Source organism: Suillus fuscotomentosus, assembly GCF_016647785.1.
Source record: "Suillus fuscotomentosus strain FC203 chromosome Unknown F5891scaffold_90, whole genome shotgun sequence".
Taxonomy (NCBI): domain Eukaryota; kingdom Fungi; phylum Basidiomycota; class Agaricomycetes; order Boletales; family Suillaceae; genus Suillus; species Suillus fuscotomentosus.
In genome coordinates, this window is record NW_024539602.1 from 125,693 (window position 1) to 150,806 (window position 25,114).

The 25,114-nt window shown below is 46.7% G+C and overlaps 7 protein-coding genes across 7 annotated transcripts; 2 read left to right on the forward strand and 5 right to left on the reverse strand.

Moving 5' to 3' along the window:
- Window positions 1–1,179: 1,179 nt before the first annotated feature.
- F5891DRAFT_926658 (uncharacterized protein) lies at window positions 1,180–2,204 on the reverse strand (the record flags this gene model as incomplete). The annotated part of the gene is made up of 2 exons (XM_041373884.1): window positions 1,180–1,817; window positions 1,874–2,204. Coding segments are annotated over 2 exons (969 nt in total), but the record flags the coding sequence as incomplete, so codon positions are not given.
- Window positions 2,205–4,202: 1,998 nt separating this feature from the next.
- On the reverse strand, window positions 4,203–4,376 carry F5891DRAFT_962450 (uncharacterized protein; the record flags this gene model as incomplete). The annotated part of the gene is made up of 1 exon (XM_041375898.1): window positions 4,203–4,376. The coding sequence occupies one exon, from the start codon at window positions 4,374–4,376 to the stop codon at window positions 4,203–4,205; it is 174 nt and encodes a 57-aa protein (XP_041219388.1).
- Window positions 4,377–4,996: 620 nt separating this feature from the next.
- Window positions 4,997–5,341, reverse strand: F5891DRAFT_1195951 (uncharacterized protein; the record flags this gene model as incomplete). Its single annotated transcript, XM_041368215.1, has 1 exon — window positions 4,997–5,341. The coding sequence occupies one exon, from the start codon at window positions 5,339–5,341 to the stop codon at window positions 4,997–4,999; it is 345 nt and encodes a 114-aa protein (XP_041219389.1).
- Window positions 5,342–6,468: 1,127 nt separating this feature from the next.
- Window positions 6,469–6,834, reverse strand: F5891DRAFT_1195952 (uncharacterized protein; the record flags this gene model as incomplete). Its single annotated transcript, XM_041368216.1, has 2 exons — window positions 6,469–6,615; window positions 6,676–6,834. 2 exons carry the CDS (start codon window positions 6,832–6,834, stop codon window positions 6,469–6,471), a joined length of 306 nt encoding a protein of 101 aa, XP_041219390.1.
- Window positions 6,835–14,591: 7,757 nt separating this feature from the next.
- On the forward strand, window positions 14,592–17,092 carry F5891DRAFT_1281924 (cytochrome P450). Its single transcript, XM_041370509.1, has 12 exons — window positions 14,592–15,073; window positions 15,130–15,173; window positions 15,237–15,318; window positions 15,367–15,440; window positions 15,501–15,515; window positions 15,583–15,872; window positions 15,925–16,080; window positions 16,142–16,152; window positions 16,202–16,378; window positions 16,428–16,724; window positions 16,793–16,935; window positions 16,998–17,092. The coding sequence occupies exons 1-12, from the start codon at window positions 14,879–14,881 to the stop codon at window positions 17,029–17,031; spliced, it is 1,518 nt and encodes a 505-aa protein (XP_041219391.1). The 5' UTR covers window positions 14,592–14,878; the 3' UTR covers window positions 17,032–17,092.
- A 1,353-nt stretch (window positions 17,093–18,445) lies between these two features.
- Window positions 18,446–20,830, reverse strand: F5891DRAFT_1065168 (ammonium transporter AmtB-like domain-containing protein). The gene is made up of 8 exons (XM_041363069.1): window positions 20,544–20,830; window positions 20,301–20,491; window positions 20,181–20,244; window positions 20,026–20,128; window positions 19,454–19,974; window positions 19,312–19,403; window positions 19,072–19,260; window positions 18,446–19,018 (listed from the first exon to the last, which is right to left on the reverse strand). Exons 1-8 carry the CDS (start codon window positions 20,566–20,568, stop codon window positions 18,755–18,757), a joined length of 1,449 nt encoding a protein of 482 aa, XP_041219392.1. The 5' UTR covers window positions 20,569–20,830; the 3' UTR covers window positions 18,446–18,754.
- Window positions 20,831–23,639: 2,809 nt separating this feature from the next.
- F5891DRAFT_763932 (uncharacterized protein) lies at window positions 23,640–24,877 on the forward strand. The gene is made up of 3 exons (XM_041373173.1): window positions 23,640–23,774; window positions 23,827–24,159; window positions 24,210–24,877. The coding sequence occupies exons 1-3, from the start codon at window positions 23,654–23,656 to the stop codon at window positions 24,731–24,733; spliced, it is 978 nt and encodes a 325-aa protein (XP_041219393.1). The 5' UTR covers window positions 23,640–23,653; the 3' UTR covers window positions 24,734–24,877.
- The last annotated feature ends 237 nt before the right edge of the window (window positions 24,878–25,114 follow it).

Consider the following 25,114-nt stretch of genomic DNA (forward strand, 5'->3'; position numbering starts at 1 on the left):
TGAGTCTTCCAAGGCGTCGTGGATAAGGCCGAAAGGTCGATCTAACTTTGAGCGAACGGAAGTGACGACAGGAATTTTAGGTGCTTCTTGAATAAAGGGAGTTTTAGGGTATTGGCGCGGTTTCGACGCTTTTTAGGTGGTATGGCTTCGTTTGGAGGAGCCAGCGCAGATGGCCCTTCTTGCTGCTCGAGTCGTATCTGCACATTTGGATGGTAGTATTTGGTAATGATGAAGGAATATGGTCAATGACCGGATGGAAGAAGAAAGATCTGCGGATCAGAAAACGGATCAGTGGATCAATTCGAGGTACGAGGGTTTGTTCTAAGCAATTCCCCTCGCGGTGGGCTCCAATGTGTAAGGCTGGATTAGTTCGGTGGGGAACTGTGAACGAGACGGATAGATATGTAGATGTGTCAGCGTAAAACATGAAACAAATTTGAACAAGGCTAGAGGGAGGAGATTTTTCTGAGAGGTTTTCAAACGTTCTTGGAGCGGGGAATTCACTGTCTGATTCGCTGTAAGTATGAATCTACGTACGCTGATTATATATGATTTCGAGTTCTTGACTAGACCGGAACGAGAGTAAGTAGCATATGGTGCTTTGAGAGATATCGGTGAAGAAACGGGAATCGTGAAATCAGAGCACAAGGTATGATGACGAAAGAGTAAGAGAAACGAAAAGGAATGTATCCTTGTAGTTCAGGATGCGAAGAGTTGCACTCTTCACATCAATGAATCACATGGACTAGCTCGAACGTATGATCCGTTCGAGCGTCTCAGTTTTAAGCATGGTCGGCACGTAGGGAATAGATAATCCTTACACTTTTCACCAGTTACCAGTATGAGTCAGAGTCCTCAGTAGTTTTTATGATATTTCCTCTCCTCTGAGCCTTGAGCCTGGTCCAGAAACCCTTTAGGGTCGAATAGCAGCTAGGTTCTGCAAGACCCAACATATTGTTCAGACTCACCATCTGAATTGTTGTACCTTCAATGCATCACAATATTCTGTCGATTGGAAGGCTACCGTGAAGTGTACGCCGCCGAAGATATTCTTCATATTTGCCGTCCTGACAAATGACATGAACAGGTTGAAGTGGATGAAAAGTAACGATGATCCAGGAGGGTTAGCTGCAAGGAAAGAGTGTTCAGCTTGCAATTGCCAATGAGCGAATGCCTAGGTTTGTTGTTGGACTCCTTGTCGTCTCTTCCTGCACGTATGTCGTCCAGAGTCGACTGCGGGACAGGGTAGGAAGGGCCGATGGCTGCGACGCGAGGTGGGCAGGGTACGATGTTGGTGTATAGCGTATCTGGAGGGTTCCACCATGGATTGTTTTGTACTTGGGACAGGAGCATCGTCGCGACTTTATGCTTTAAGGGATTTGGTGGGACGGGAGGGGGGACGGGGTGCGTGAGGATATGATGATATGCTTGGAGGAGCGCTTGTGCTGTTTGGGGGGTTGGAAGGTGAGGTGGCTGTTTTCTGGAGAGGGCACTAGCTGGTGGGCGCGAGGGGAGGTGCCACTCTGGGGTAGTAGCTAGGACCGATTCTGAGTAGTTGACCTGTGTCACGTAGTCGGAAACGGTGTTGGAGGTTATGTGCTGTGGGATAAGTGAGGGTGGCTTTTCGAGCTTCACAGTGTGAGGGGTTGGCGTTGGCGATACGCTTCGCGGGCGTGACGTGTCATCTGGGAGTGGAGGGAGGAAATCTGGGGTAGTTGAGCGATCGAATAAGTCATCATAGTCGTCAAAGTCGTCTAACAAAGGTTGCGGGTCGATAAAAGGTATCACATCGTCTTCGTGGCCCTCCTGTAGATAACCTGTAATAACAACTGTGTTTAATGAAACGAAGAACAGGAGAATTTGTGAGAGATACCTCTGAATTCTAAGAGATCGTCGAGCCTCCTGGCACTGCTGCTCGCATACCTCCCCAGGTCCTTCCCTTCAGAAACACAATACTCGTCTAATTCTTCCAGGTTCACACCTAAATCTTCTAACGAGCTCAACACATCCCATACTGATATTCGTGAGCGTCCTGAAAGTTCGGCATAATTGCCACAGACAGAAGATAGTAGAACGAGATAGCAAGAAACGAGGCTGGCAAGAACGATGGATGCCTGTGACGATGACCTCGAGAAATTGTGAGCGTGTAGAATCTTTAGTATGACTGAGTCGAGGATGGTCGCTGCTGCTGCTTGAGATGCCATGTCTATGTGTGATCAAGAGGGGGGTTGTAACTTGACGCGGTCGTGACGCGGCTGTGACGAGCCTTAACGCGCCAATGCAAGCGTTCCTATATCAGTTCTACATTCGACTCTCATATCAAGTTGTATAGGTTCACAACCATTTCCTTGTTATTTTATTCACATGTATAACTGGTACATCAGCCAACGACTATCTTGTTTTCCTCCCTCTCTGGACCCTCCGAGTCTGTGGAACACATCGGTGTCTAATGGGCGCACATTCTTCAGAGAAGAGTAGGTGCACAAACTCCATGGTTTCCTGCATTTTGGCAGTACTGCACTCTGGATGAGATATCAATATTGGGCCTCGTAGGAATGGGAGGATTGTTAACCAGAAAGGACAGAGAATCGTTGTCCTGTAAACTCTCAGGGCCATGTCAAACAGGTGCGTAAAAGTGGGCGTAGCTATTTTGACGCGGTCCTGCCGCGCCTGCCGCGGTCGTGACGCGCATGTGACGCGGCACTGACGAGCCTTGACGCGGCACTAACGATCCTTGACGCGGCCACTGACGCGCCATTCCTATATTCTATATTCAACTTCCAGATCAAGTTGGATGAGTTCACGACCATTCTTTTGTTATTTTATTTGCCTCAGAGCCATGTACAACTAGGTATACATAAGCCAATGACTATTTTCTTTTCCTCCCTCTCTGGACCCTTCGAGCCTGTGGAGCACATCGACGTTTAACGGGCGGACATTCTTCGGCCGGCAGAGAAGGAACTGCAGCTTCAGATAGCTTGTCTGCAGACTCCAAAGATGTAGCATCAGAGTTATCACTGAATAATATGGTGCTATATCTGCACATTTATTATTTGCGCATCCCGCTTCACGATGTATACGCGCGCGCGCGTTCCCGCGCTTGCGCGCCCTATAGCGCCAGCCATCCAGATGCATCCATCCACTGTCCACCAAGCTCCCTAGTGCGTATATTTCCATTTCCTTTATTAGCATAGTTCCACCTTTATTTTTATCATAGTTTCTCACTCATATATATTTTTACATACCTACTCGGTAGCGCTTCGGCTCCGCATGAGCGCGCTTAGGCGCGCTATATAAGTGCCAGCAGTACATACTATTATTTACCTTACTTTTCACCCAACTTTACCTAGTACTTACTACTTAGAAAGTCGCAGTAGAAATCTATTCATTAGCACAACACATCTCACATCCTTTATCTTGCTTATATCTTCACATAAGTTTAGTCTCTCTTATTTCCGCTTACACGCGCGCGCGTTCCCGCGCCTTTGTACCTTGCGCGCTCCTGCGCTTTCTCGCGCTTCGCTGAAGCGCACACTTCTAGATCCTTGCTGCACTCACTTCCCCTATATGGCTTGCGCGCTGCACGTTTTCGTCAATCCAGAGTGGGCGTGTTTTAATCAAGAGGTTCCACATTCCCGCACTGCACGTTTTCGCCAATCCAGAGCTGGCGCGTTTGCTTGTTCAAGTCTCTACTAACCGAGTCATTCAAGTTGTGCAGAGCTAACTTAGCGGCTCATGCAGTATTATAGTTTTTTTTCTTCAAATACATACTGTTTTGATGGACCCACAAAATGAGTGAGACAACGCGTCCTTCATACTTAGTCGTCAATGTTTGTATTCAAAGAGTGTGAAGTAAATCATGTACGTGACTCCTGCAAGACATCATTAGGTGAGGCATCGCGAGGATGCAAGGTATAAGTACAGAATGAGATGAGGATGAGGATGAGATAGTGGTATGTACTAGGGCTGGTCACTGTAACCATATATGGCTACGGCCGTACAATTGTACGGTAGCCATACGGGTACTGCCTGTATTGTCCCGTATGCCATACGGTGTACTCGATATTGTTGACGGTACGGTGCGGGTAACTATACGGTCATACGGTCAGTCAATATGGTCATACGGGAGACGAAAAACATCAAATTACTAGTACAGTAGCTAGTATGTAGTACAAACGAGTATCAGCTGGTACTAGTATCATTCAATCAATCACCATGATGGCATTACGAGCCAGGCGCAGCCGCTGTTTGACCAACATTAGTGTTCTAATCGTGTTGGGTTGGAGACTAGCACGTCGAAGGGAAATAGTATCGCGACTGCCTGAAAAAATGCGCTCAACAGCGATGGCAGAGCCTACAGTATGCAAATTTAGCATACCTATACTAGACAATGGTTTTGAGCAGGTTAAACTCACCAGGAATAGTGAGAATATCGTGAGCCTACCAAATTAGCATGCCTGTCATCAACAAATACTAGACCCAGTCACTTGTCAAACATTGTTTGGGAAACGGTAACTGACCCTCCTCACATGAGCTGGAGGTTAGCGGGCTTCATGGAATAGCGAGAATCCCAGGGATTGATCTGCTCCAGTGCAAAAGGGTCGTCAATGTGTGATCGACTGCGCCACAAGACATCCACCTCATTGACTGACACGAATTCAGGTGGGGATGATAATGCACTCTTCGACTTTAGGAATTGAATGGCAGTACCAGCTGGCACTCCGAGTGGACTGCTACGGAACGACGCCATTTCTGGCAACAACAGCACAGGTTAAATTTTAAACAAGTAGCATGAATGGAAAACTCGCTGAGGCTATTGGACTGAGCAAGTTGAGTCAACAGAAATGGCTGAGAGCCTGTCGATGGCCCAGATTCCGTAAAAAAACAAGGGAATGGCAGCTTGAACATCATTAGCTGATTCTGTTGAGTATGTAGTAAAGGATTGAATAATAATAAAAAACATAACAGAAGGAAAAACTCTACCCTGTTTATTTTTCTATCGCCTATGATGTTGGCCAGCATCCAAACCCCACTGCTGGTTGCCTGCAGGTCCTGCTTCTTCGGAATCCTCGAACATCCTTGCTTCTAGTGCGGTCAGACACTTGAGGTCAACATCAGCCACGAAGCTATTGGTAGGATAGCTTATCATGAGATCAGCCCAAGCCATCTTCAACAGCATGCTATTGTTCCATTCTTTGTTTCGAGCTTCGACGCGTTTTTCAAAATCACTGGCCTTTCGATGAGCAACCACAAGAGTCGAAGCATGCGCCAAAGGCATGCCACCAAGCCATTTTTTGACTTGACCGGAAGCACCAGGCGGATGACGCACCTGAACGGTCATAGCAGGGTATGAGGTCCCCAAAACTCAGCAGCGGACCCGGCCGATCTGGATCATTTTGATTCTCAGTCTCGTTGGGATAGAAAAAGTTGAATATATGTTTGATTAATTGCTAAAAGATGGTTATAACAAGTTTACTCCGTATTTTAAAGAACTCACAAAGGCCATGATACAATTCACAAAAGTGCGATAATAAGGGTTGTTTCTCGAGCCCAGAGGAGACAATGAAAGAATGCTTAGTAAAATAAATTTATTACTGCCTATGGACAATTACAGTGTACGATGTCTAATTCTGTCAGGATGAAAAGGAACACTGTTAGAATATCAATTATTATGACAGATATAAAGTAAAATATACTCAAGTTATACGGACAGTGTGACAGTTGAGGTGGTGAGGTTTGACGCGGCATGTGGAGGTGGTGAGGTCTGACGCAGCATGAATGAAGTTTGACGCGGCAGTGACGAGGTTTGACGCGGCACTAACGCGGCATGGAGGAGGTTTGACGCGGCACTGACGCGCATGTGACGCGGCAACTGACGCGGTATGTGCTATGGTTGACGCGGCACTGTAGTAGGCCTTGACGCGGCATAGAGTGTGGATGTTGATATTAGTACAGAGACTGCGAAGATATTTGGGAGAACTTGTCATGGTGTGAGTAGTGCTTGACGCAGCCTAAACGAGGCTTCTGACATGCCATGGTTGGGGCTCGACGTGTTGGTGCAGGGTATAGAGAGTGGATCAAACTTGGCAGGGTGAGGTCAAAGCTTGACGCAGTGAGACAACATTTGACACTGCATCTGAAAACCAACATAGATGAACGAATTAGAGGTAATGCAACAATATAGGACTGATGCGTAGTGTGCCGTGGATAACCTTCTTGGGGGTTATCCACTGTGGATATCCAACCCTGGAGAAATTGGGGGTGAGTTATCCACCGGTGAGTAGGGTGGATATCCACCGGCGGCAAAACCGGCCCGGCGGATCCGGGCGCTGCAAAAATTTTCAATTCATGGCGTGTTTCGCAAAATTTGCGCTCGTTCATCAATACTAAAGAAATATATTATATAGCAGATCTATTCCATGTCCCAGTCTGCCTCCATCAAGACCCTCTCTTGCACAAAGGGTAAATCTAATTCACATCTTTTCCTGCCACGAGAATGGCACCTTGTGCAGCTTCGAGGATGTCGTGCACCCACTTCTCAAGGATGATGTCACCTGAACATTTTTCAATCCATGTTTCCAAAACATCTACGACGGCCTCTATTTCGGGTCCTCGCTCCGTGAGTTTCAGGCCATCAACACGACTGCCAAACCTAACTTCTAATTCTCAATTGACAGCACCAGCCTCGCCAATGTCTGCAGCCCATTCGGCATCCGTGCTGAAGTCGGAGAATTTGTACCTGGATTCTGCTGCTAGTGGAACAGGGATGTGCGTTGGCAGCGCTTCGAGACATAGTCGCAGCTCGACTAATTGATCTTGGAGTTGTTGCTTCATGTAAGTTTAGTGGATCGTGGATCTCAAAGGCTGGGGGGATGAATATCTCAAAGATCACAATAATCCATTCATTTTTCGTGTTGATGTTCAACCAAACAAACATTGCTTGACGTCGCATGAAGTTACGCCAAAACGAGTAAGCTTGTAGACTTGCAATGTTCAACAATTAAGCTTTTTAAGTGTATTTAATGTTATTTATTGTGACCCTGTGCACGCACACTGTTTCTTGAGTTATTCACATAATCCACCCTATTGATTTTGGCTTCGAGTTATCCACCTAGTTACTCACGTGGATAACTAGGTGGATATCCACGTGGGTGGATAACTCAATAGTTATCCACGGTACACTACTGACGCGCAAGATGCATACTAGTTGTCACAACCCAATAACGAATTAATGCTGGGCAGAGACTAGGACTCAAACAAAGAATAATCACGCAGAGGAAGTAGGCAGCAGGTACGTCTTGGTATTGCTCACTTGGAGATACAAGAGGTTTGAACTAAAGAACTACTGACTACGACGAGCTACCTATATACACATATTGAAACTGAGATCGAAACTGAGTATGAACTAACTAACCAATCAGAATAATTAAAGGTATCGTACGATTCTATATATAACTATGATGTCATAACATGTGCCGCAGCCGCAGTAAGACTCTGGAACATTCCAAGAGTGTCGCGAGGCATGACGTCAATATCTTCGGCGTTGTCCGATAGATCACGTGACTCTGGTAATTCTACAATGGATGCAATAATAGGAACTTCTTCAACAGTAAATACATTCTTAGGAACAGGCGCTGTGACTGGGCGCTTAAAGGACTTAGAATTTAGGAATGAATAATGATTTGTATTTGGAACTCGTGACATTACCCCCTCTCTAGGATGAGCGTCATCGCGAATGAAACTAGGACGAATAAACTTCTTGCACCATTCCAAAAACTCTTGGGTTTCAAACACCGATTTGTTAATTTTGCAGGGATTTAATGCCTTCGGATTTTGCCGGTGAAATTCTTGAACTTTCAACCGTGCATTCTCAAGGTTTTCCTCAGGTTCCCATGTCGCTTCTTCTATCGGATATCCTTCCCACTCTACTAGGTATTGGAGTTTTGATCTGTGCAGTCTCGAGTCTAGGACTTTTCGTACTGTCCATTTGGAATCGCCTTCTGATAAGATCTCTGGCAGTGGACGATGATGTGGAGGTCTTTGGACTAAGGTCGAGGGGGAATGCGGAGTGAGTAATTCTACGTGGAATACCGGATGAATCTGATATTTTGCTGGAAGGTTCAGGCGGTAATTTACATCACCCGTCTTCTCTAGCACTTCAAACGGACCAAGTCGTCGATCGGAGAGTTTCTTATTTGGTCTTTTCTGACGGATATTTTTGGCATTGAGCCAGACCAGATCTCCTTTCTTGAATTGTGGTGCGTCTTTTACTCCTTTATCGTAGAATCTCTTCATCCGCTCATTCGCCATTCGCAGCATACTTTCTGCATCTTCCTTTGCCTCTTTCATTACATCCACTCATTCATCAGCTGCAGGTACTTTAGAATTGGAAATTGGTGAAAAAGTAAACTCTGGATCGTATCTGTAGAGTACTTTGAATGGACTATGACCCGTTACAGTGACAGAGTTATTGTGAGCGAATTCTGCTATCGGAAGCCAGTCTACCCAATCATTTTGGCGGTAAGACGTGAACATTCTCAGATATTGCTCTACTTCTTGATTGATTCTCTCTGTTTGTCCGTCTGTCTGAGGATGATAAGCCGTTGACATGTTCCATTTTATGCCTAGGCGTTTTGACACTTGTCCCATAAACTTGGAGACAAATTGTGTTCCTCTGTCCGATATCACCTGTTTCGGAGTTCCATGGTGTTTCCATACATTATCTAAGAAAAGTTTCGCGATTCCTCGAGCGTCAACTTCCTTTTTCGTAGGCATGATGTGTGTTTGTTTTGTGTATCGATCAACGACAACAAAAATAGAATCGAACCCTTCGCTTTTAGGCAAATCTACTATCAAATCACAAGTGATTGATTGCCAAGGTCCCGCTGGTATTTCATTTGGTTTAAGCGGACCATGTGGTTGCGTTGGGTGAATCTTTGTTGCTCTGCATCTATCACAGCCATCTACGTAATCGTGGACATACTTCGTCATTGAAGGCCACCAATAATTTCTGGAAATCAATTCTAAGGTTTTGGCACGTCCAGGGTGTCCAGCCGGTGGAGTCGTGAAACAACTCCAATATCTCTCGGCGGATCTCTTTATCATTTGGAACGTAAACCAGTCCTCAGAATAACACCAATCCATCCTCTACATTCCACTCTTCGACTCCTCTTCGCAATTGTACCGGTGCTGCTTTTAATGTTTGTAGCACTTTAGCGACTTCGGGCTCTCGTTCTGTGCATTGCCTTATCTTTCTCAGCAATTGTTTTTCTCCTTGCACTAGAACTTGACCTCTTTTAGCAGCTTTTACAGTAAAAAACTCCGGTTTTAACAAAATACGATCAGAATTGTCGTTTTCTACCCCCCCTCTGTGGTCTTCTCTCCGAGAAAGCTTATCGGCCTTATCGTTGACTACACCAGGCTTATGTTGGAGCGTAAATTCATACTCCGCCAGGAACAGACTCCATCTGGCTTGCCTTCTTGTCAACTTTTGGCTCGTCATAAAGTACTTGAGATTTTTATGATCCGTCCAGATCTCCACATGATGAGGTTTTCCCTGCACATAGTGCCTCCACTCCTCCAACGCTCGAATGATTGCGAGTAACTCTTTGTCATGGATGTCATAATTTCTTTCTGCATCGTTCATTGACTTAGAGTAATACGCCACAGGGTGCCATAGGTCATCTTCCATTAGTTGAGATAGAACCGCTCCAGTTGCGTAATCAGAAGCATCGGTTTCTATTTTCATCTTTTTCTCAACATCAGGCATTACTAGGATCGGAGCTGATGTAAACCTTGACTTCAGTTCATCAAAAGCATCTTGCTGTTTCTCCGTCCAATCCCATTTGACATCCTTCCGTAGTAAATCATTCATTGGTCTAGCGATGTCTGAGAACCCGAAGATAAATCTTCTGTAGAAGTTGGCGAAGCCCATAAATGCTTGGATATCTTTAACGCATTTGGGTACAGGCCATTTCATTACTCCTTCTACTTTCACAGGGTCCATTCGAACACCACCCTTCTCCACTATCAACCCGAGGAACTCGACTTCTGTCTGTTCGAAGCTACACTTTTCAGGCTTCAGATACAGATCATTCTCTTTTAGTCGTTTCAGTACCTCTCGTACAACTTTTCGGTGTTGCTCCCTATTGCCATTCGTGAACACGAGGATATCATCGATATAGACAACTACGGTCTTTCCATCAATTAAATCTCTGAATATCTCGTTCATCATGGTTTGAAAAGTGGCAGGGGAGTTTGTTAAACCGAAGTACATTACGGTTGGTTCATGGTGACCAAACGGCGTTTTGAAGGCCGCCTTCCATTCGTCTCCTTCTTTCATGCGAATATTATTGTACCCCCATCTTACATCCATCTTGGAGTACATCGTGGCACCAGTTAAAGCATCAATTAAATCTTGAGATCTCGGTAGCGGATATGCATTTTTAACCGTCTTCTCATTGAGCTTTCTATAATCCATCACTGGTCTCAACTTGCCATCTTTCTTGGCCACAAAGAAGAAAGGTGCTGCTACTGGGGATTGTGAATTTCTAATACGTCCCAGTGCAGTTTCGGCTTTTAACCAATCTTTCAAAGTGTCCATCTCCTTGGGTGATAAGGGATAGGGTTTCGCATTCGGCGGAAGATCGCCATCATCTTTAAGATCTATCGCATGATCCCATTTCTTTCTTTCAGGGAAGCACTTAGATTCTTCTTCTGAGAAAACTCCCAGGTACTCGTGAAGCCAATCGGGAACCATCTCTTCGACCGATTTCTTCACCTTCGTTGCTTCTTCTGCAACCTTCTGCTCCGTGGCAACCGAGGCTTTATACTTGATCCATTCTCCAGGATACTCTTCGTCTTCTATTTCCTCAACTGTCGCCCTCTTCATCGCCATGTCTTCTTCGTCATCCTCTTCTGTGGGAATCAGATCTGGCACTTCTTCTATCTTTTTTTGTTCTTTTCTTTTTTCTTTATTTTTTTGTCTTTGTTCTTTTTTAGTAATACATTTAACCGGGCAACGAGAAAGTGCAAAACGTCCAGCGTTCCAATCTATTTCCGGGTTGTGATATCTTAGCCAATCTATGCCAATAATAATGTCATCGCTTCCTAAGTCCGTAACCATGAAGGCTGCTTGATCCTCAACATGATCACCGATTTTTAGACCTAATTCAGCGTAATGCGTCATCGATCCAGCGGCATTTAACGAGCCATCAATATTTTTAACCGGAATGGGCCTTAATAATTTATGGCACCGGACTTCGTTCTTTTTCACAAAATTTTCGCTAATAAATAATGTCGATGCACCGCAATCTACCAGTGCTTTCACTTCTGCTTGTTGATTCTTTCCCTTCAATGTGATCGGAATGTAAAAATGTTCAGATTTGGATTTAATATATACTTCTGATACATCCGAGAACGTAGATAGGATAGAGAAACGATTGTTCGGGTCTAAGTTCGCAGACTTTGACTTCGACCCCTCTAAAAACCCTTGCCTTCTTTGGAGCTGACCCAAGCTTTGAACCAACTTGGGATAGGGTCTTCTTCTTTTGGCACTGTAGTAGCCTTCACCTGCACCTTTGGTGTGACTGCGTCTTTGCAGTTTCTAGCCATATGGCCTTCGCCTCCACAGCGGTAGCATTTGAAGGATCCAGTCCTTCCTTGAGGTTTTGGAGCACCTCGCTGCTTGTTGGCAGTGGACGTCCATAGCGTCGCTTTCCCTACTAGGGCCAGGTCTGTATTCTGGGGTTCTGGGGCCTTGTTTAGGGGTCCACCAGGTTGTCTTCTTCTTGTCCGCATCTAGCTCTTCGAAGTTGCGTCCGATTTGGATGTTCCACCAGTTTCTTCATGGTGTTTTTGTCCTCGTAACGGACATGAGCAAGCTGTATTTTGACACGGTCTTGAAGTCCCAATCTGAACTTCTGTCTCTGGTCGTAGTCGGAAAAGGAGGTGTGTGCAGCCTTTTGTCTGAAAGCGGCTGCGTACTCTGGAACCGAGGAGGCTCCTTGTCTAAGGGATTCTAGTTCCCTGATCGCTTTTTCTTCACGATCTTCTTGCCCCCACATGGCTTCTAAGTCTTCCAGGAATTTCTCCACGGTCAAATTTTCGTCTCCAGTCTTTCCAAGTTTAGTGATGTAAGGTTGCGCCCATTTGGCTGCAGTGCCTTTCATGAAGGAAAGCATTACTCTGATCCTTTGGCCTTCTTGGATGTTGGGCCATTGCGCAGTGTATAGCGCTACTTGGGATATCCAGACCATGAGTTCTATGGAGTCTTTTTCTCCAGTGAAGTCTTGGGGTTTCGAGTATTTGATGGAGGGGGAAGAGTTCGATGAGAGTAAGCTAGCTCCTGCAGAGCCGAAGGATGGTTGTTGAGATTGTATTTTTACAGTCTCGTCTTCTTGCATTTCTAGGTGTACGCCCAGAAGTCTGTTTGCTTCTTCTAGAGCTAAATTTTTGGCTTCTAGTTCTGCAATTCTGACTCTGAAGCTGTCCGCTTGATTTGCAAGTGACATATGAATGTACTCGACAATTTCCTGTGGTGTGGATGGTAATACCACTGGTGTAGGTTGTACAGGAGAATTTGGTAACTCAGACATAGTGCCAGTTGTGTTCTGGAACCCAATTCACTGATGTCTGTTGAAGAGCTGCTCGTAAGGGCTCTTCCGGAAAGGAACGATGGTGAAAAGAAGAAAGTTATGTAATGGAAAACTGAAGCGGTCCCCGATATCTGATCAGATCTACCACGTACTTCAGGATCAAAGGGTTCTTTAATCAACCCAACCGATGCTTCCCTAATACTAACTAAAAAGGATATGTAACTATACTTGATCGAGTGGGAAAAACTAGGGACAATGTGATCTCCGTTCTGAGGGTACAAGCCTAGGACAAGTTATCACTCTTCCAGCCGAAGCTTACAAGTGCGAGTCTCACTAGGGTATGTCTCTAAATCCTCGTAGGTCGAAAGCACGGTTTGTCGTCTAGACAGTTCCGCTATTGACTCGAAACGAATACCTACGTGCGTATGAAGAAAGGAATAGGTAAAATGAAACTATAGTAACGTTGAGCAGGCAGGGTTTTGGGCCAGCACTCAAAGTTGCAGTGACACACCTAATGTCGTGAACACCTCCGTATACTGGCAGCTGTGGTAAGACAGGGCCTGGTATAGGACTACTAACTAAGAAAGATGATAGGTATGAAAATGCGCTCAAATGAGCAAAGGGATGAAATCAAGGATCGCGGCAGTTAAGCCGGGCAAAAGTATAACGGCTTTGTTTCGGTTGATGGTGTGATGGCTATCAACACGACCAAGCGAAAGAAAGAGAGATGCAAGAGTGTAACGCGAGAGTCGGAGTCTCCTATAGTTCAAACCTAATGTCACAACCCAATAACGAATTAATGCTGGGCAGAGACTAGGACTCAAACAAAGAATAATCACGCAGAGGAAGTAGGCAGCAGATACGTCTTGGTATTGCTCACTTGGAGATACAAGAGGTTTGAACTAAAGAACTACTGACTACGACGAGCTACCTATATACACATATTGAAACTGAGATCGAAACTGAGTATGAACTAACTAACCAATCAGAATAATTAAAGGTATCGTACGATTCTATATATAACTATGATGTCATAACATGTGCCGCAGCCGCAGTAAGACTCTGGAACATTCCAAGAGTGTCGCGAGGCATGACGTCAATATCTTCGGCGTTGTCCGATAGATCACGTGACTCTGGTAATTCTACAATGGATGCAATAATAGGAACTTCTTCAACAGTAAATACATTCTTAGGAACAGGCGCTGTGACTGGGCGCTTAAAGGACTTAGAATTTAGGAATGAATAATGATTTGTATTTGGAACTTGTGACATTAGTAGTATGAATGCAGAGGACAAGCACTGTAAATTTGGTGAGAGGTGAATACAGCACTATAGAGCCTGTACGCAGGCAGACACTCATATGTTGATCATTAACGATGATTCAAAGTGTTTGGAATGCGATATGAAGTTGTGTAAACATGATCTGTACATAGGAATTTGTTAGAGTGCCACGTCACATATGCCGCGTCAGTGCCGCGTCACAGGCGCGTCACGACCGCGGCAGGCGCGGCAGGGCCGCGTCAATTTCACCTGGCCCGTTGAATATTATTATTGGTCATCAATTGGTCATTATTTTCAATTTCCATCCAATTCCTGCGTGACCTGTCTTGCCGTCCTCTACATGAAAATGTCCGGCATGGCGGTACTTTGTATCCTTGCCTTCCGATAAGACCCCAACAAGAATTTATTCTCCGCAGCTCTACTTACTTGCAAATTGTCCCGCTGCGTGAAGCACTTACGATGTGGGCATCCCATGCAGGATGACAAATTCGAAAGTCCAGCAACGTCGAACGATCGCCAGTCTTTCAGATAGCTTGAAGCATGGGGATCAACTGTCACAGCCGACAGACTGTTTGAACCTGTGAAACTGGTCAGTTCAACCAAGTCGGATATTTATCGGGATTAAGCGAACAGTTGACTGGGCCCACCCGCTGGCAAATGTCCTCTTTTCTCTCGTTTGGTTGGAAATCCAGTTTAGATATATACGGGTATGAGCTGGCTTTGTCTCGCTTGCCCTTTTTCTATCCTGTGGCTAACATTTGAGAGCGGGTACTGCCAGTGATTGGTACCATGGGTTTGTTGCAAAGTAAGCCCTGCGCCAGGGGTATTTGGCTTGCCTTCAAGGACCTTTGTCTTGTCTCGCCCTTGTCGGGCTCAACGATACGTATCGCGGTTGTGATACTGGCGCTCTTCTATCCCCTGCAAGTCTGTCGCCGAAGACAACGAACAACGCATATACGAGGACCTCAAGCCCAGGCTGGGTGTTTGGCTTCGCCAAGACAATGCTAGATTCTACCGCTACAACTGAATTGTACGAACGCTGGGCCAAGGAGTATGGTCCAATGTACAAGGTTCCGGGTGTCTTTGGACAGTCCATGGTCGTATTATGGGACCCGAAAGCAATATCTCATTTCTTTGCAAGAGACACATGGTTGTATAACCAAACTCCGTTCAACAGGATCGTCGTTCAAACTACAGTATGTCTCTTTACTTGTACAGCTATTGGGTAACGGCGTGCTTATGCAACTGATAGATGGGAAGAGGAGTGTTGTGGGCCGATGGTGAAAGTCACAAAAGGTTAGAAGTGAGACTTGCAAGCTGTGTCGAGCTAAATCCATGTGATTCTCTTTCATCCGTCAGGCAGCGCAAGGCTCTCAACCCCGCCTTTAGCGCAGCCGTCATTCGCAACTTGACATCTGTTTTCCATGATGCCGCTCACAAGGTCAGTCTCTAACCAATTCACCCCAAATTCACTTAAAATGTATTACAGACAGCAATCGCATGGGACAATGAGATAGAATTGAACCAAGGAACTCATTGCGCAGTAATTGATGTTCAAGAATGGTACGTTTTCTGAGTTCTCCTTCAAAGTTTCGTACCTGCGCACTCAGACACATTATGCAGGATGAATCATATCTCGTATGTAGATCCATTCCTTTCTACCAGGCTGATGTCTTATCCATTCCCTGCCACATAGACTTGATAGTGTGGGCATAGCCATCCTGTCCCATGACTTCGGCGCACTCGATGGAAATGACTCCGACGTTGGGCACATTCTGAATGCATTTGGTTCATCCGCCAATTTTTCTAGCGACTTGCTCATATTGGCACAAAATTTCCCTTTCATCCTGAAGCTGCCATTGCCTGTCATGCGATTTTCCCTAAAGTTTCGCCTGATAGTTGGCAACATATGCCAGGAGATGCTATCGCGGACACGCAAGGAATATGAGACTGGCGGCGCTGAACAGGGAGACAAATCATGCTTGGGTTTGCTTTGTGAGTTCTGCCGTTCGTTTGCGAAATTGTTAACCCTGAAATTGTTGTGTAGTGAGAGCTGAGGGATATGGTGAGAGCGCGGGACTGACTCCACAAGAAGTACTAGACGAGGTACACGAATCATTGAACTCTTTCGAACGATGGGACGCTGACCTCCGTCTCCGCCAGGCAAGGGTTCTGCTTCTCGCAGGCTTTGAGACTACTGCAGGTAACGTGGATTCATCTCGCAAAAGAATAGTAGATATTCACTATTGCTCCAATTTAATCAGTGAGCATGACAGTAAGTTTCGAAGTGTTCGCTGCTCCAACCGTGTTTCTCAACTCCACAGTGGGCTTTAGTAGAACTCGCACAGAATCCAGACATACAGAGGAAGCTTCGCGACGAGTGTTTAGAGTTTGGGCCAACCCCCTCATACGATGACCTCACGAATAAGCTCCCCTACCTGGACGCTGTGGTGAACGAAGTTCTTCGCCTCCATGCACCACTCAAGGAGATCCGGCGATTGGTGCGTATCCCGCTCAGATGCAACACACTACTCTAATTGACTACAACAGGCTATGCAAGACGACGTGATCCCGCTCAGTGAACCTTTGCGCACAGCTACCGGTAACTTCATGGAGAGCGTGTGCATCCCGAAGGGGACTGTGGTCGTGATCCCGCTCGCTGCACTCAATTGCTCTGTTAGCATGTGGGGCCCTGACGCAAAGGTTTTCAAACCTTCCCGGTGGTTCGAAGGGGATGAGGGTATGCTCGGTGCCAGAGAAACCCTGCATGGCTACCGTCATTTAATGACATTCGGTGATGGAGCGCGAATGTGTCTAGGAAGGCTTCTGGCATTGGCAGAGTTCAAGGTACGCAGCTGCGCACTGAGCGTATTGATTCCTGATCATTTTGACGGCGTCTGGTTTTGTCCATGCAGGCTGTACTATTCGTCCTCGTGCGAAAAATTGTGTTTGAGATGGATAGCCCTGGAGTCCAGATTGTGGATAGTTTGGGATCTTTACCAAGGCCGAGGGCGGTTGGGAGTGCTGAGGCTGGAAGCGTGCCTCTCCGGGTGCGTCGCTATGAGGTTTGACTGCGGTCTGTAACTATGTAACGGTATGGTAAGAAAATCGTATTCTAACCTTCAGTTATCGACCTCAGGATCCATCTGCATAATTTGCCGATCATGTTTGGGTTTGCTGTATGCGTCCCGCCCTTCGGATTCAAATTGTAAACTCTGAAATTGTTGTTCAGTGAAAGCGGAGGAATCTGGTGAGAGTGTTAGACTGACTCCACAAGAAATATTACACGAGGTATATGAATCACAGAACTCTCCTGAACGACGTGACACTGATCTCCGTAAGCGCCAGGCAAAGGTTCTCCTTCTCGCGGGCTTTGAGACCACATGCATTCATCTAGCAAAAGACCGCATGCACATTCCAGTACTCCTTGCGTTCTAATCAGTCACCATGGTTTTAAACAGTCCGCTGATGTCACTTTGTTTTTCAACTTTACAGTGGGCACATTAGAACTTGCGCGGAATCCAGACATTCAGACAAAGCTTCGTGACGAATGTCTGGAAGTTCAGACCAATCTCACATGATGATCTTATAAATAAGCTTCCCTACCTGGATGCCGTACTAAACAAAGTTCTCCGCCTTCACGCAGCAGTCAAGGAAATTGCGCGATGAGTGCGTATTCGACAGAAAAAAATTATTCAAAGCATTCAAGCTGACTATGACAGGCCAAGGCACGATCCCTCTCGTCAAATCCTTGCGTACAACTGCCAATAACTGTACCGAGAACGTACTCATTCCGAAGAGGACGGTAGCCATCATTCCACCTGCAACATTCAACCGTTCTGTTAGGGCAAACGTCCAAACCTCCCGCTAGCTCAAAGGTCCGCATATCCGGAGAAACCCTGCAGGGTTGAACGACACTCCGGGACGGAGCGCGGATGTGCCTAGGGAGGCTCTTTGCATTACAGGGTACGCTGTGCACTGTCAACATTATTGGTTCCGGATCGTTTTGACTTTGACCGAGTTTGGACTCGTCCCAGACTGTCCTTGTGTTTGAGATGGCGGATGGGACAACGGTGCCGATCGTAGAGAGCTTGGGCACTGTACTGGCAAGATCGAGGCCCGGGGAGCGTGCCTCTCCAGGTGCGTCGCTATCAAGTTTGACTGCTCAGCTGCCAGCGCCAATTCGTCAATTCTGCAAGTCATCTTGATAACGATATATGAGCCAAGAACTTCGACCTTGTGCTCCGTTGTCAAACTCCCTGTTGCTTTGGTTTCGTCCACGATGCGCAACTATTGTGCCCGACAAAGTAGGCCTGGGTGGCGAGATACGTCAATCACACCCTGGATCAACAGGGTCTTCAGGTCAGGCTCTATGACGATAGGCATTAAAGGAAGTGGCGCTAGTGACGGACCGGTTTTGCGCGAGGGCAGCGCGCGTCACGTTAAGATCGATGACTAGGAAAAGAGGTCTTTGCCACATTAATGATAGGAAGTTCCCGGAGTCGGGAGATTCAGATCTACAAAGACACTCCTGTTTCTGGTCCTGTTCAAATCGCACTTGCACATGATTACTGTTTATCCGTAAGATCTCTGATTTCTGGCTTTCTTGTATTTACATGACACATGTACAAGGGTATCACGAGTAACTGGGATAACAAGGGGGATGCCTTCAAGTCAATCCATCAAGAAGTGACTCGATCTTTAAAGTTAAATAAAAGTCCGGATAACTAAATAACACGCACGTTACTGTTTAAAACAGAGTATGCAAAAATGTGTGAATACGCTAGAACAAAGGAAACAGACTTTAACGTAATGAGTGGTAGACTTTCTTGCAGTCTTCTTATCCTCGACCCTATATACCCTTTATACAACCTCACTCACTGTACACGACTGACATCCTCCTCCCCAGCATGTTTTTCTTCGCTTATTTGCGATGTCGTTGCGGCAGTGTGCTGCGGCTCGCGGCTGCCGGAAGACGCACCTACGTTGTACTCGCTACGAGGCATGACTTCATTTTCAAGAGCGACATAGTCGTATGCGAATTCGCCCATCTCCGCATCGTCGACACCGAGGATCTCAGTCTCCTCGTCGCAACGGATCCGAAGGCCGGGAATATAGTGCATGACCCACAATATGATGGTCTATAGACGAGCGGAAAGTCAGATAAAGAAGGGCGGAAAAAGATGAGACTGACAGTCATGACGAAAGAGTAAGAAAGCCCAGAGACAGAATCTGCGAGTTGGATGCCGAGTTGACGGTAGTTCTGGTCAAGCCAACCTCCAGGAATCATAGTGATGCCGTCGGCACCAGCAACGCTTGATTGAGCGAAGAGACCAGTAAGGACGTTGCCAACAATACCACCAATGGCATGCGATGCGAAGATCTAACGTAGAATGAGCATCGATGATTTCATGCACACATGATGTTCACCTACATCGAGCGTATCATCGTACTTGAAGATAAACTTGAGCTGGGTGGCAAAGTTGCAGACGGTACCAGCCATGAAGCCGAACAAGACAGCAGCCGCTAATTCACGTCTCAAAAAATTTCAAAGGGTCCTAAAAAGTAAAACTCACGAGAACCCACGTAACCCGAACCAGGAGTGATAGCAACGAGACCCGCGATAGCCCCAGAACAGAAACCGACAACGGACCATTTGCGTTCAAGACGGTAATCCCAGAGCATCCAAGTCAAACCACCAACGCTTGCCGCAAGGTTGGTAACAATACACGCCTGGGTTGCACGCAAGTTTGCGGAGAGGGCAGAGCCGCCGTTGAAGCCGAACCAACCGAACCATAGGAATACCGTGCCCAGAATGACATAAGTTGTGTTATGAGGCTTGTAGGCGAGACGCTCGGTGCCATATCCGCGACGTTTGCCAAGGTAGAGTGAGATGGCAAGTGCGGCAGTACCAGAGGAGATGTGCACTGGGGTACCTCCAGCGAAGTCAAGACCACCAAGGACGTACGACCAGCCTTGGGAGTTCCATGTCCAACAGGCGATGGGATCATAAACGAGTGTAGACCAAATAAAAACGAAAGCCAGGAGAGGACCCAAGCGGCTGCGTTCTGCAACAGCACCAAGGGCGATCATAGGACTGGAGTGACATGAGTGTTCTGAATAAGAGATAATACTAATCATGACGTACGTGATGGCAGCGAACATAAGCTGGAAGACGCAGAATACGATGGCTGGTACTCTTTCACTACCGATGGAAGGTTGGTCTAGTACATTTCGCAAGGCGAAGTATTCTGACGAATAGCGGTCAAAAATGGAGACTTTGAATTGTGAGGGAAAGCATACTGAGGTTGCCAATGTAGGGGCTGGCAGTTTCGCTGAAAGCTAGAGAATAGCCCCAGAAGAACCACTACAATGTGGATGAGCACATAAGAGGGTAGTTAAAACCTCATAAATGTGACGGACCTGGAAGGAGACCATAGCAACGGTCATCATACTGAGATAGATCATATTGAGAGCATTTTTCCTCCTGAGTAAACCGGAGTAGAAGAAGCCAACCCCAGGTATCATGATCCATACTAAGGCGGTTGATGCCAATGTCCAGGCAATATCACCCAAGTTGAATATGGTTCCAGTAGACGAATAGAGGTCGCCAGCTGGACAGCGCTGCGTTGAGTATGTTTTAGGAGAATGACGTAGGGGACTCACAAGCATCGTAGGTAACGTTCACCATTTTGCCCTTATACGCGTTGACGATGAGATGAGGGCTGGGGCGAATTAATGTTCCTGCAAATAAAGGATAACGTACGGTCCTTGGAAAAGGGAGCCCAGGTGTGGGTAGATATACGAATATCTGTGGGACCTGACGTCGGACTAGTTGCCGTGCGTGAATTCATGCTACCGCCCGCTGTCTTAAGTACTTGGCAAGAGATAACGAGAAATGATGAATAAGCTGTACTTTCGGTTATCATCCAATGAACGACGACTACTTAGTACGGCATCCACCATCTGCGCGGAGTCTGAATTCAGGCGGCGGCAGTCAGATTACACCTGACGGCGGCATCCACCTTCCCCTCACCTTCCTTTTCAATGTTTTTTTTTTCAAAGAGCGGTCTGCAGGGCGCACGATAAGCTCGCTGTTCCTACATTCGTCTCGATCATGACACTAACTAGTAGTACTAGTACACGTGATATCCTTAAATTAATACTCCGAAGTACCTCTCATTATTTTCATAAAACTCTTAAATTAAAAGAATGACACCGCCGCCGGGCCAACATTTGTTTTTTCTCGTCACTCCGTTTCCCATCATACCAAATAATAATTAACTCACCAAACCTGAGCTCGGCCTGATTGACATATGGCACCCCGTGCGTCGTACAACATACCATCTCAACACTAACGTGAGCTCTTTCTAGAAAAAGATCACTTCGCTTCCCATCATGGGCCCGAGTTTGGCTACTGATTCCCCGCCTTTCTTCGATGCTGACCCTTGCTTATATTTACGTACATGCAACTCCTTCAACTCGAACTAGTACTACTCACCTATTAGGAACAAAGTGTTGTTGTCATGACACGATCAGAAAACATTGTGACATCCTCACCCGCATGAGAATCGTTGTCACCGTTTCGTGAGAGCTGAACTGGCAACTTGACAAGCTTGAAGTCTTGGTGGAGAGGTAGAGGACGATTGACCGCGGATGTACTAGGTATGTGTACCTGACGGAACCTCTAGTACTAGCCTAGTGCTTGTTCGGAATTCCCCTTCATATATGAATCCGTCACTTGCTGTACATTTGCAGTGTCATTTGTATTGGCTTGTAGGCTATGCAGGGCTGTGTTGACGTTTCATCCCGTCACATCTTACAGTCAGTCGCGGGAGAAGCAGTAAAAAGGTCAAATGGGTGCAATGGTCCCTCTCGGAAGGGCAAGTTTCCATACTCATCTCCGGCGGAACCTATTCGTTCCGCATCCAAACGTACCAGAGCATGTGGAGAACGGCCCCCATCCTACAATAATACGCGTAGTAAGTAAGCAAAATATTACAAAGAGTACTGCGCGCTGACGGCCTCATCGTAGTCACGCTCTATGCCGACCGTCGACCGTCTGGAACATCTAACACATCTGCTCACACAACCGAAGTTTGTCCGAAGCAGGCGTCAAAGATATCTATACGACATCAAAAATTCAGCATCACCCGACTGAGCATCGCTCTATAAATCATGTTATATGCTGCTAAAAGGCGTGGCTTAATCTCGCTTTGAGTCACCTACGTGGCCCGTCCTCGTGACGTTGTTATTTTTGTTCTGTGACTGAGCCTAGTAAATGCGCGTCCCCGAGGATCCCTACTTCGAGCAATGTGCGTGGCCTGCATCCTCACAAGTATACTACCCCTCATCCCAATGAAAGCCCTCGGACATTCTATCTTTGGAACTGGGATACCGATCATTGAACGGGTTCAATGAAGATACTGTACGGTTGCTGAAACTACGTGTAGCCCGCCCAGTGAATGGGCTGCACGGTGGGGGCGACAATCAGAGCCTGGCCAATAGGCCACGTCGACGCAAGGCCCGAAAACGACACGGCTAACTCGATTATCAGGCCTTCATCCCCGGATGGGGAATGCATTGACATACATGGACACGCAGCTATGCGATGTAGATGTGCTGAATACCGCTAGCACGGTATAAATAGAACGTGAACTTGAGCACATCCGGAAAAAATAAGGAGCCTGACATATCAGGAACAAACGTTTGTAGTCCAATTGCCTAGGGGACTTTTAAGATAAGTTTGGAACACCCGAATTCTCCCTTGTATTCCACCTGTATTTGAAGAAGTGGTGCCAGCGAGCCCTGAACCTGAGATCAGTTGGATTTGACGTGCCACATGATGGCTTTGCCTGCAATAAGCACAAGAGAGCCACAGAGCTTGTGTGAGCCACCGATTTCCTACGGCCTTTCACCTTCTCTCCACCCCAGCGACGGTGGGGAGCTGACTACTTCATCTCCCGAGACTCTCTCATCGCACTCGCCGTCTGCATGATTCCCATGCCGTGTATACTCCAACGTGATGCCAGATGATATCAGGGTATGGCCGTCTGAGAGTCATGGACACGATCGACAGCATGCAAGTTGTGAAATGCCTAAAGCTAGGTGAAAAACGGAATATGAATAATTCGCCGGTCTCGGACAAGACTTCTGCGGCTGCCCGTCGGATGGGTACACCAGCGGAGTTATCATCGATATGACTTCGAGATCTCCGAGTGTTGATTTTGATATGCGGTGCTGTACGCCTTCGTGCACGAGCTGAAGTTCGCTGTTGGTGCGGAGCGGTTAATTTGAGAGACAAGTGAGTACTAGTGATCCGGTCAAGGGAAAATCTACACCGCGAAGTATTACCCTCGAAGTCGGAAAGTATGAATTCATGGATGGACGTGATCTATTACAATGCCTATCAAATGAGTTTCCCGACGATATCATGATAGGTGTTCGGAATGAAACCAGATAAGAGGCCTAGATATCGGATAGTTGCAATGGGTCAAATATCATGCAAAGTTTGAGATAAGATATCGCTGGCGTTGGGCGAGGAAGCGTTATTTATCTGGAACATTTTGCAGCGGATTCGTACCTTCCGCATCGTCGGCCGTAGACCCAATTCAAGTCCCAAGATTTGATGACTAGTATCCGAGTATTCTGCGGAGCGCTGAGCCTGCACATGGGTGAGTAAAAGAATCAAAATGATATTATCAAATCAACCCGGCCTTTGTTTGGCAATGTTTGATAAGAAATTTCAGTTTCATGTTTCTGCCGCAAAGCTGTGAATGATGCACCGTAGGATGGCCAGCCTCTTCTCCTTAAATTCCCGGCCACAGGCGCTCTTTCGATTAGCAAGCGCCGCCAATCGATCAGTGTGTCGCAGAAATTTTCATCTGACGACTGTAGGTGAGGTGCACGGCAGCAGAGCATTATCAAGTGCTTAACAAATTTTACGCAGTTCAACAGACCAGGGATGACGACCTCTTCTCGTCTGTGATTCCATCTGAAACTTCAGTACCTGATCCCTCCAAGTCTACTACCGCCTCAAAAGCTAAATTTCAGGACGCCGCTGCGCGTCGAGCACCACAGTTCTACGAACTCGTGGAGTACGTGATCAACCGCACGGGACGCAAACGTGCTGTCAAAGCCGGCCAAGTGCGCCAAACTGCATGGCTTCGGTTGTTCCAGCTCGCGAGCTCGTCAGAACAGCTGGAAATGGTGGCAGAGCTGTTTCCGAGGTGGAGAGACTCGGGCAAGGAGTTCCGCCCCATACACGCAGAGGCTTTCGTCCGTGAGTCCAGCGTCCTATCGCTGCCCCGTTCTCTGCTGATATAAACCAAGGTCGCTGTGAGGAGCTGAATTGCCCGACACTCGCACTCAAGGTTTTTGGAGACCATTCGAAATACGGTCTGGCTTTGAGCTCTCTCTTCGCCGCACGACATATGCTGCACTCTGTCTATGACAAGCGCCCGCTTTCGGATTCTATGACTGTCGCAGCTCTATTTGGTGTCTACAAACTCCCACCTGTTTCATCCGACCTGGCTGCTTGTTCCATGCTCTATGTCGCATGTCTCAAAGATAATTCGGCAAATGCACGTATCGTGGCCAAGGCGTTGTATGAAGAGCTCCACAAACAAGTCCAAGACAAACCTCCCGTCAAGGCTCCACAGGAAAGCGTGATTAGGGCAAGATACGCAGAGAAACCCAATATCTGGTTGTTGGACGCCCTCAAGACGATCGAGAAGGTACATAAAAAGACGGGAAAGGAGTGGAGGTGGATACGATACTGGACAACAGAACGTGAATGGCGCCCTCGCGATACTTTTACTCCCATACAACCTGCGACTGCCGCCGAGCACGCATAATCACAGCTCTTTTTATCACCAGTCGAATGTAATGGATTTCGTTTTATTGGTAGGCTTGAAGACCCACCGGATGGATGTCACTTCCTAACCCATTGATTCCGTCTGTTGAATTTGCGGTCGTTGTATGTTTGTTTCTCCATCTGAGTGATGATGCTGCAGTGCACATTGACAGGTAATGTACAGCACACACTCTCATGAGATTAACTCAGATAACCATTTGAATACCCCAACAGCTTTCAAATTGAATAACTTTACATAAACCTAGGCTTATTTAGCATGATGATGCAAGTTCAATAGCGCTTAAGGCGTCAGCGGCTCAAATCGGTCCGCAAAACACCCCTCATGACTATAATCGCAGCCCTCCTTATATAAACCCATCTC

Coding starts and splice junctions, on each gene's coding strand:
- F5891DRAFT_1065168 (XM_041363069.1), bottom strand. CDS start 20,568: ATGGTGAACGTTACCTACGATGCTT. Junction 19,404..19,453: donor TTCGGGTTACGTGGGTTCTC/GTGAGTTTTACT, acceptor GACGTGAATTAG/CGGCTGCTGTCTTGTTCGGC. Junction 19,019..19,071: donor CTTACTCTTTCGTCATGACT/GTCAGTCTCATC, acceptor GCTCGTCTATAG/ACCATCATATTGTGGGTCAT.
- F5891DRAFT_763932 (XM_041373173.1), top strand. CDS start 23,654: ATGATGCACCGTAGGATGGCCAGCCTCTTCTCCTTAAATTCCCGGCCA. Junction 23,775..23,826: donor TTTTCATCTGACGACTGTAG/GTGAGGTGCACG, acceptor AATTTTACGCAG/TTCAACAGACCAGGGATGAC. Junction 24,160..24,209: donor ACACGCAGAGGCTTTCGTCC/GTGAGTCCAGCG, acceptor ATATAAACCAAG/GTCGCTGTGAGGAGCTGAAT.
- F5891DRAFT_1281924 (XM_041370509.1), top strand. CDS start 14,879: ATGCTAGATTCTACCGCTACAACTGAATTGTACGAACGCTGGGCCAAG. Junction 15,319..15,366: donor TCCATGATGCCGCTCACAAG/GTCAGTCTCTAA, acceptor AATGTATTACAG/ACAGCAATCGCATGGGACAA. Junction 15,873..15,924: donor ATCATGCTTGGGTTTGCTTT/GTGAGTTCTGCC, acceptor ATTGTTGTGTAG/TGAGAGCTGAGGGATATGGT.